The sequence below is a fragment of the Colletotrichum higginsianum genome, chromosome 2 (assembly GCF_001672515.1).
Source record: "Colletotrichum higginsianum IMI 349063 chromosome 2, whole genome shotgun sequence".
NCBI classification, from domain to species: Eukaryota; Fungi; Ascomycota; class Sordariomycetes; order Glomerellales; family Glomerellaceae; genus Colletotrichum; species Colletotrichum higginsianum.
In genome coordinates, this window is record NC_030955.1 from 3,385,631 (window position 1) to 3,394,754 (window position 9,124).

A 9,124-nucleotide genomic window follows, 5' to 3' on the forward strand; every position below is an offset into this window, starting at 1 on the left:
GCTAAGTTTCACCAACATTGTACACCACACAGAGCTTTGAGACAAAGTTTTTGATGGACTAGCGATATGCGTCCTTAGCGTCATGTCAGTATTCACATTGGGTGGATTATCGCCAACGGATTCGACCAACAAGCTTTCGACAGCACGACGCGGCGACGGCGACAAATCATAGTTGGAGCGAACCACTTTACGCGTGTACAGTCCGTGCCGGGTGGTGGTCCCCGGGTGTCAGGTCGGACGCGCAATCTAGGATACGATGGCGGGAACAGGCGGCCATCGTAGGGGTGCACATCATGAATCTATCAAGGAGATCCATGGTTGACTAGGCTATGGCGGATTTCCGTCATGTGTGAATGAGTCTCCGCTGCAAAAAAAAACACATGGAAGGTCACCAGCCCGAGGCATTAACATGACGCGTGCTATTGTCGCCAAGCGCCTGGTTAGTCGCCGAGTGATTGGCCTTTTCTGGCAGCACTGATTGCTTCTAGGAGCAACAGCTTTCTCTTCTCGTCGCCATTAGCCTTCAGCAGGAATTTGGCCGGACCCTCTGCTGTCAAAATTGAGGCTTGGAACCTATGGCCCAGATCAGGTCACTCTTCTTAGTGAATCATGGAGGCAGGAATGTGTACCCACCAAAACAGACGGCAGATCGAATCACAATCTACTCTAGACGAGGCGAGCGCGGCTCGCAAAGAGCCGCGACGAAGGGTTACTTACACAATACTGTGTAGAGCGCGGGGGCAACGGATAGGGCCAGGCCAGGGAGAGACAACTAGTCGCGACGCCAGGTCTGTTGGATCGCCAACATCAGGGGATCTTCTTGGCGCAAGAGCTAAAGAGACAATGTCTCCCCTAATTTCACAGCGCCGATTTGGAACATCAAGGTCCAAGGTTCTGGCAAGCAGAAGATGAAGTTGAGTGAGCAGCCGAGCAACAGCAGGCGCGATAGAGGGCTATGTTGGCTACGGTATCCGGATGTGACGTGAGTTTCGTCCAGACTTGGTCAGTTCTTGACAAGTCTCATGTCTCATACAAGAGGTCAAACACCAGCATCTGTGCGGTAACAGTATTTGATTTTAGTTTGATCTTGATTTTGTTTCCATCATAGCCAGACACCTGGGAGACCACTCACAAGAAGACAGAAAATAAAGATGGGGATGAACTTCACGGACGACAACACACAACGGTGACTTGGGACCAAAGCAACGGTAGAAAGGATTGTGCCAGAGCGGCTGCCGCCACGGGAAGAAGTACACACAGCCAAAGTAGTATGCCAAATGGTCTGCATGCAGTTGAGTGCAGCTGCGGCAAGCGTTACGAACACAGAGCCGGTCGCGTGTGTCTGGAAGCCAACGGGACGGAAGCATAGCATTTGGATGTCCGGATGGATGTGGTGGGAGGTAATGTGAGGTGAAGCTTAACTGGGTGCGTGTGGGTGAGGCCAAGGCACGAAGCAGATGCTGCAATATCAAGCCCTCGATTGAAGTCGACGAGCCTCCCACAAAAGACATTCTCGACAGGCCTGGAGCGAAGTTCCTGTCTTTCTCGCATACCAATTAGATTGCGGCTGCCACGAGACGCGTGATTGAGGCCTGGTGAAGTGATCTGGGATAAAGGTGAGAGCGAAAGGCTCGCGTGCAGACAAGACTCACTACGAAGGATTGTGGTCATCGTTAGCTGCCACAACCCAGTCAAGGGGCCAGGGCGAGACAAGGGTGTGTTGTTCTGCGACATATCTGAGACAGCTTACACCCCTGCAAACCCCTGGCACAGCCCCCGCGTCCCCGGTGGACTTGCAGGATGCGAGACCCAGATCTAGCGAGTCACGACCACGAGTCAGCAGGCAGTGGATAGTATTCGACACGCTGTATACAACGAGAGACTGGGGTCCGACTCTGGGAGGCCGGGCACGACTTCCGTTCCATGGCTCTTGTGATTCCATCGTGTCGCGTCAAAGACGGTGACATGACCCATGAGATGGAGAAAGACGCTACGATAGGGTAAACAAGTCGAGAGTCAGACGAGGGAGGTCAAAGATGTGGGAAAAAAAGGTTAAAAGGAGGCCAATTTAGACAGAGTAGGAACAGCCGATTGATTAGATCAAGGGCCGGAGACAGATGTGCTGTTCGGCACCGAGATGGGTCGAGACTCGAGCCAAGAGTAAAGGTCACAGAACAGAGACGGAAGATGATACTTACATGGCCATCAGTCGGTTAGATACACTCCCCCATTTTCGAGCTGGAAGAAGAAACAATGGATGGAATTGATACACAAGTAATGGATGAACAGTGCCGTCGGGCAGACAGACGTAGATTTTATGCCAGAATTGCACTCTGCAAGGCACGCAGAGCACATAGCACACGACCTTGAGTACACACAACCCATCGCGGGCGGACCACAGAGGGGAAAGGATACAGAGGGGTACGTACATACCTCTGACCAGGTATGGGATAGGTAACAAACCCACAAATCCCCCCCTGGACGGTCTTACTTGCTTACCTCAGCGACAAATCATGTTGCACCGTCGGCCAGCTCAAAGTCAACTTCAAACGTGCCTGCTCCGTGCCACCAGCACCACCATCACGTTGAGTCGACCAAGGATGTCAAAGATGTCGACAACGTCCCGGCCCTATCATGACGCCTCATATACCCTCCTGATGATAATTGGCACGATTTCTTTTCCAGCACTTTTTTTATAATTAAAAAAAAAAAAAAACCACTTGTCTCCGATGTCCTAGGAAGCCAATCTCGGCCTTAACCTCCTAATAACCTTTTGACGTCCTGGATATCTCCGCGTGGTCTGATCTCGACTTTACCTTTACTCCCCGCCGCCCGTAAGGTTTCTGTGCGGCATCGTGTCGTCCTCTTTTCTCATTCTTGTTCTTCCTTTTTTCTTTCTTTTCGATGCCTGTCGCGTGGGTGCGCTCCCTGTTCGACTCATGCTGTTGGATAGCGGAGCAACTGGCCGGACTCCCTCTCTCTGTAGACCATGTCCAAACACTCGAATCCACTTGCCATCCCAGTCTGGCTGGCTGGCTGACTGACCGCAGATGAATGATTACAACTCTTGGGCGGATCGCACCAGGGCCCAAATGGATTGGCCTGGGAAAAACAACCGCAACTGGAACTGCAGCTGGAACCAGAACTGCGACTGGAATCTCGTCGTCTGACCCCTCCCCTCATCAACATGGTTCCGAGGCTCCCTCCTCTCGGAAACGCTCCGTTCAAGAGTGCCCCTGCAGGCTTGCAAGCCTCCCGGAACGCAGCCAGACAGACAAGATGGAAGGAAGACGGACGGGGAGGCTGTCATCCACTCACAGCAACCCTTCACAAATTTTCTCCGATCTCCAGCCGCGTGTGCTTTGCATGCTGCTGCATCTAGCTAAGCTCAGCTTAAGCTCAGCTGGGTAGCTCGAAGAAAGAGAGAGTTGCGACCTGGAAGCAATCTCTCGTTTGCTCCACAGCCGCAACTGCAGCCGCAGCCACCGTCGCCGCTGCCGAATCATCGGCCTATCTGAAAACTGACATTTTCTCGTACCCATCGACCCAAATGCACAGCACGCACACAGCTGCATCTGTGCTGGTTCATGCCTGCCATTCCTGTGCCTGCCATTGGCACAGCGGGCAAAGGAAGGAGAAAAAAAGAAGCCCGAGAGCGGATCTGCTGGAAAGGATAGGATGCCAGGTTCATCATGTGGGGGGGGGGGGGGGGGAGGGGGGCAAGGATCTGGCACACCAGAAACAGGAGTCATCCCTGCGCCGCACTCGCTGCCAAAACAAGAGCCCGACGTCAGGATTCTTCGCTTGCCTCTCCTATGTCGCCAAAACACTCTCTTTTCATGATCTTCGTACCCGAGCCTGATTGGCCCCAGGAAGGCTGTCGACAGAATCTTTCAGATTCACACACCCAGTTGCTGCTGCAGCTACACACAGACATTCATTGCCCGATGCCCCTCTCCGTGGTCCCCATGACCCCCTCCACCCATTGGCCTGCCTGGGGCGGGGACGAGGACTGGATCTAGCATCACGGCGGATTTACTTTGCAGAATGCCGTGCGGACTCGGCCTACTGACACTCCAGACAAGTCGTATCGTATCATTCCGACACTGGACTGAGGTTCGTCCGTGAACCCTGCTCTCTCGCTTCCTTGGGTTCTGCCGCGGAATGTTGGAACGCAATGCAAAACCTACCACGGAAAGAGACGAGAGGAAATTGTCAATAATGTTTTTTCATCATTGTTGGGGGGGTTTTTTTCAAGAAAAAGAAGAAGAAGAAGAAGAAGAAGAAGAAGAAGAAGAAGAAGAAGAAGAAGAAGAAGAAGAAGAAGAGTAAGAAAGTAACGGTAATCATGAACGACCCGGATCTGACTTGGCCAGGTTTAAGGTACCTAGATTCGGTTCCTTGTCCACCCCTAACTTATCACAGGCTTCAACACGGCAAAACGACATCCAGCTTGCCGGTCGTCGGCCACAAGCGGCTGACTGACTGTGACCCATTCCCGATGCTTCACTTTCAGTCTTCCCGAAGCCCCTCCCTCCTCTGTCTTCGGCCCCTGGGGGCCATGTCGCCACAAGTGGGTGGGTGTATGGGATGAGACAAGCCACCTCCTCGGGAACTATTTCCTTCGGATCGCTAGGGTCCTCGCGAAATCTCAGCCCTGATAACCCTGGTCGGAGGCGACCACCGAAGGAGCGCAACTTCTAGCTCATACGTCAAGTGCGGTTATCTTCGATACAGGGCGATCAAGTGGATGGGCCATCGGCCAAGAGGTTGGACCTACATTTCGTCACGATGAATTTCTCTGCTACAAATCCACACTTGCACCGCCGCCCTGGCTGCCCAGTACGCCGAAGGGACAGGCAGAAGAGGAAGAAGGTAAGGGGGCCCTAAAGGTCTAGAAGGAGGAGGGCGTCTTGACAAGGTCCTGCAGGTGTATCCGTATTACAGGACGGATCCTGTACGTAGGTGGGCTCTCGAGGAAAGAGGGAGAGCATCACCGTGGTACCTACCTAGGTATGTAGGCTCAAGTGGTAACTTCCTCCCATCCGCTTGTTCACTCCTGGGGGGTTTTTTTTTTTTTTAACCTTCTGCCCTCTTTTCCATCCCATCGTCCCTTTATTTCTTCCTGACTGGCTGTTCTTTACACTTTTTTGCTCAGTCTCCATTTCTCAGTCTCTTTCTCCTCCACCCCCCCCCTCCTTTGGCTCTCAGTCCCTCGGACTCCCCTCTCCACACCACCATCAACCTTCTTCCTCAGTACTGCCACTCTCTCCATTCGGGCCTCTCCGTGTCTCTTCCTCAATTAAATTTCCCCCTCATCACGCGTTTTGCCTCGCGGCGCCGAGTTCGTGCAATGTACATAGTTTATGAACACACTTCTACAATCTGGGTACAGCCCTGTCGGTGTGTTTGATCCTTGTCCCCGTCCTCCAAAAACAGCTGGTAGGTATTGGGCCGCTCCCTGGTTCATCGGCATCTCACTCCCACACATCCACATCGACGGACAGATGTTACCTTGTCCACCGCCAAAAAGACACCCCTGCAACTCTCTGTCTCTCTCTCTCTCTCTTTCTCTCTTCTCTTCCTCCTCTTGTTACTGAGCCAGACCAAGCACCTTGGCCTCACACCTGCCGCTGCCCCCAGGCTCACAGACAGGAAGAGGTCTGTATCAGGAGAATCCGGCTTAGCTCCAACCGACGTTCCGAACCTGACCGTGCAGACCTATTGGCCAGTTCATGGATGATGCTTCATTTTCTACACTACTTCTTTTATACCTCCAGGATCCGTCTGCACCGCCCCTTGACCTGTCTTCTTCTCGCTCTCCTTTTGCGTCCCACTCACCAAGGCCTCATTGCCCTTGACTCCCATTGCCAGTCACTCCTTTTTATTTTCCAATACACACACAGAGAGAGAGGGAGAGCCTTGTAACCTATAATATTATTTTCCTTTTTCGAGGGGTAAATTACCTCTTCGCAACTATAATACCTTCTCTCCGGGAGCTGGCTCTCTTCATCCTGCCAGGAACCCAGACGATCAGCCGCGCGCGCTCTACCACGTTTCTATATTCATCATCCAACGAAGTTGCCGGCCGTCACACAAACTTGTCACGATCCTTCACCTTGCCGTGGTTGAGCACATATAAATTACACTCGCAGAACCGGAACCCATAATTGGGCTAGCTACTACACTCACCTATATTGCTACGCTGTCCAGCCGAGAACGGGGATCCCTACCGCCTCTCACGACCACAAGCCTCACCACGAGGACCCGCTGTCCCTAACGCTCATCTTCACCCGCCGGCTTGCGAGTAAGAGACCAAAAAGGGATCAGCAGAGAGAAAGGAGAGCCAAGAAAGGACAGAAAATCTACGCGTTCCCTGGCCCCAACAAAGGACAACCACTCTCGCCGCCCGCCCATTACTCGCCTGGCCCGGAATCATCTGTCACTCCGCTTTAGTTGGCCACTGCGCCAGACTCTTCCAAGTAAGTTCCTGGAAGCTGCTCTCGTTCGGCCTGTCGGATCGCGCTCGTCGATACATGGGCATTGTGGAACGAGTCTCCCCCCCTCCCCTCCAACCGCCGCCAGATACAACTACCATCCTTGTGTCCCTCGTCCGAGGATCAATGCTAACAGTCCATCCGTCCCCGTTCAGCATCAACCCAATAATTGATTAACCGCACGCTCCCTTGTTCTCGTCCTCTCCCACGCACCATGAACTCTGGTCAGGCACAGCTGTAGGCGCCCCCCATCCTGTCCCTGCAGCCCCCGGCTACGTGACTTACAAGTACAATTTAGTCGGCAACAAATACAGACACCTTCCTTCATCTTCAACCCTAACAACAAATTTAGAAGAGACGTCCCGCCTCGTACAACGCATATTATCAACATGAACGGCAATGACATACCCGTCAAGCAAGAGGGTTTAGGAGCACCCGCTGGGATCTGGACAACTCCGACATCTCAGGGTATGCGACCTCGGCCTGCGACCATCCACGAGGGCTTCTCTTACAGCATGGGCGACGACTACGGCACCCTACCATCGTGGGATTCATCTCCCCTGCCGCTACAGCAGACACCCAGCGACGCCATATCCCGCCCGGTCTCGGTCCATCAACAAGACTTCTACCCCGTCACCACAATGGATAACAGTGAGTCGGCCCCATCAGAGACCACCTCGCATGCTAACAGACGTATCAGACTGGCACCAAAAGCCTTGCGAGGACACGTTTGAGTTCCACGGCCTGGACACTGAGATGATCGGCCAGGCGTACACCACGGATGAAGCCGTTCCTGTCCTCGACTTAAGATACCAGCAACAAGATGGCGAAGCCTTCAACTTCGACTGTGGCCCCAACCCGCGACGCATGTCGGGCTCATCCTTCACCATGTCGACTTCGGGTGCTCTCTCCGACATGCCATCCTATGAGGACTTTTCGGCCGCTCTATCAGAAGCACCGTCGTTTAGTTCAGACTACCCGCCGCCGTCTAACCGCAATTCATTGATGTCGTCGACGCAACTGTCGCCCGTGGCGTCTCCCCGAATGACTCCCCAAAGCCGATCTGAACTTGTCAGGACCCAGAGCCGTGGCCGAGCGTCTCCGTCGCCTCGCCCTGGAATGCGATCTGCTCCGTACAGTGTTGAGCGTGGAACGACGAAGAGATGGTCGACAGGGTCGTACGGAACTCAACAGAACCGACGTCAAACGCCTTTCGTGTTTCATCCTGGCCACGATGCCTTCGGTGCCCACCAGCGCATGTCTTCGAGACACTCGTCGCCCACGATCCAGCATCAGCAGGTTCCTCTGAACTTTACCAATCTTCAAGCCGCCCAACAACACCCGTTCATGATGGCCGCCCCGCCGCAGTACCAAAGGAACAGCATGAACACCATGCTTTTGCCCTCGCAGTTGCCATCCAACGGTTTCCACCCTGACACCCATCACTTCGAGGCTCCGCCGCCGCTTTTGTCTCATGGTCTCTTCCGTATGCTTCAGAGCAACGCCGATCCCCACTCGCTTCACAGCCACTACACGGACCTGTCAGACCCCCCCGACCTGTACGCCTCATTGCACGAGGAACAGATCCCACCTCCCCCCGAAGACATGAACCCGTCTGATCCAGATCTTGTCCCCCACGAGCAGGAACTGCGGTTCGAGGGCGACTTGTACACCCCCCGATGGGTGAGAGGTCACGGCAACAAGCGTGAGGGATGGTGTGGCATCTGCAAGCCTGGCCGTTGGTTGGTGCTCAAGAATTCGGCATTCTGGTACGACAAGTCCTTTACCCATGGAATCAGCGCCGCCACGGGCAACCCGTTCCAAGAGCCTCAAGAAACCCGACGGATGGACGGTAATCCGGACGTCTGGGAAGGTTTGTGCGGCAGCTGCAATGACTGGATCGCCCTTGTCAGCAGCAAGAAGAAGGGTACCACATGGTTCAGGCACGCGTACAAGGTATGTTGCAACACGGCGACGGCCGCCACAAACCGTCAAGTATCATACAGCAAAACTGACTTGTCTCTCTCAGTGTCATACCCATCCCAAGATAAAGGATGCGCCGAAGCGTCGACGGGAGAGCAATCACAACCGCAACCTGGCGGCATCACAGATGGCCAAGCCAAAGCTCGAGCCGCAGCAGCAGCAGCAGCAGCCAGCACTTCCCATGCCACAGCAGGCCCCGATCACGCCTCAGATGACGCCGTCAGTAGCTTCCGTTACCAGCACGCCGACGCCTGCTCAGATGCAGCAGCAACAGCAGCAACAGCAGCAGCACCACCAGGTCCAGCAACATCAACACCTTCAACAGGTGCAGTCGCCCATGCCCCAGATGACCCACGGACAGATGGGACAAAATCATGGCCAGCCGGGGAATGTCATCAATACTCTGGAAGGCATGCCTGGCATGATTTGAGGACATCCAGCTGTTGCTGCACCCATTGTTGACCTTGAAAGTCTCTGGCTGCACGGGAAGAAAATGAAAGAAAATTTTGTAAAAAAGCACACACGACTGATACCATCTCCCCCCCCCCCCCCCCCCCCCCCCCCCCCCGTTTTGTACTTTGTCTTTCTCCCTTTTCCTTTGTCACAACTTGAACCCCGCCGCAGCGCGTGCTTTTGGTACAAAC

The 9,124-nt window shown here is 54.0% G+C and overlaps 1 protein-coding gene across 1 annotated transcript; it reads left to right on the forward strand.

Moving 5' to 3' along the window:
• Positions 1 to 6,886: 6,886 nt before the first annotated feature.
• Positions 6,887 to 8,910, forward strand: CH63R_02733 (Conserved fungal protein; the record flags this gene model as incomplete). Its single annotated transcript, XM_018297708.1, has 3 exons — positions 6,887 to 7,148; positions 7,189 to 8,453; positions 8,527 to 8,910. The coding sequence occupies 3 exons, from the start codon at positions 6,887 to 6,889 to the stop codon at positions 8,908 to 8,910; spliced, it is 1,911 nt and encodes a 636-aa protein (XP_018162524.1).
• Between the last annotated feature and the right edge of the window lie 214 nt (positions 8,911 to 9,124).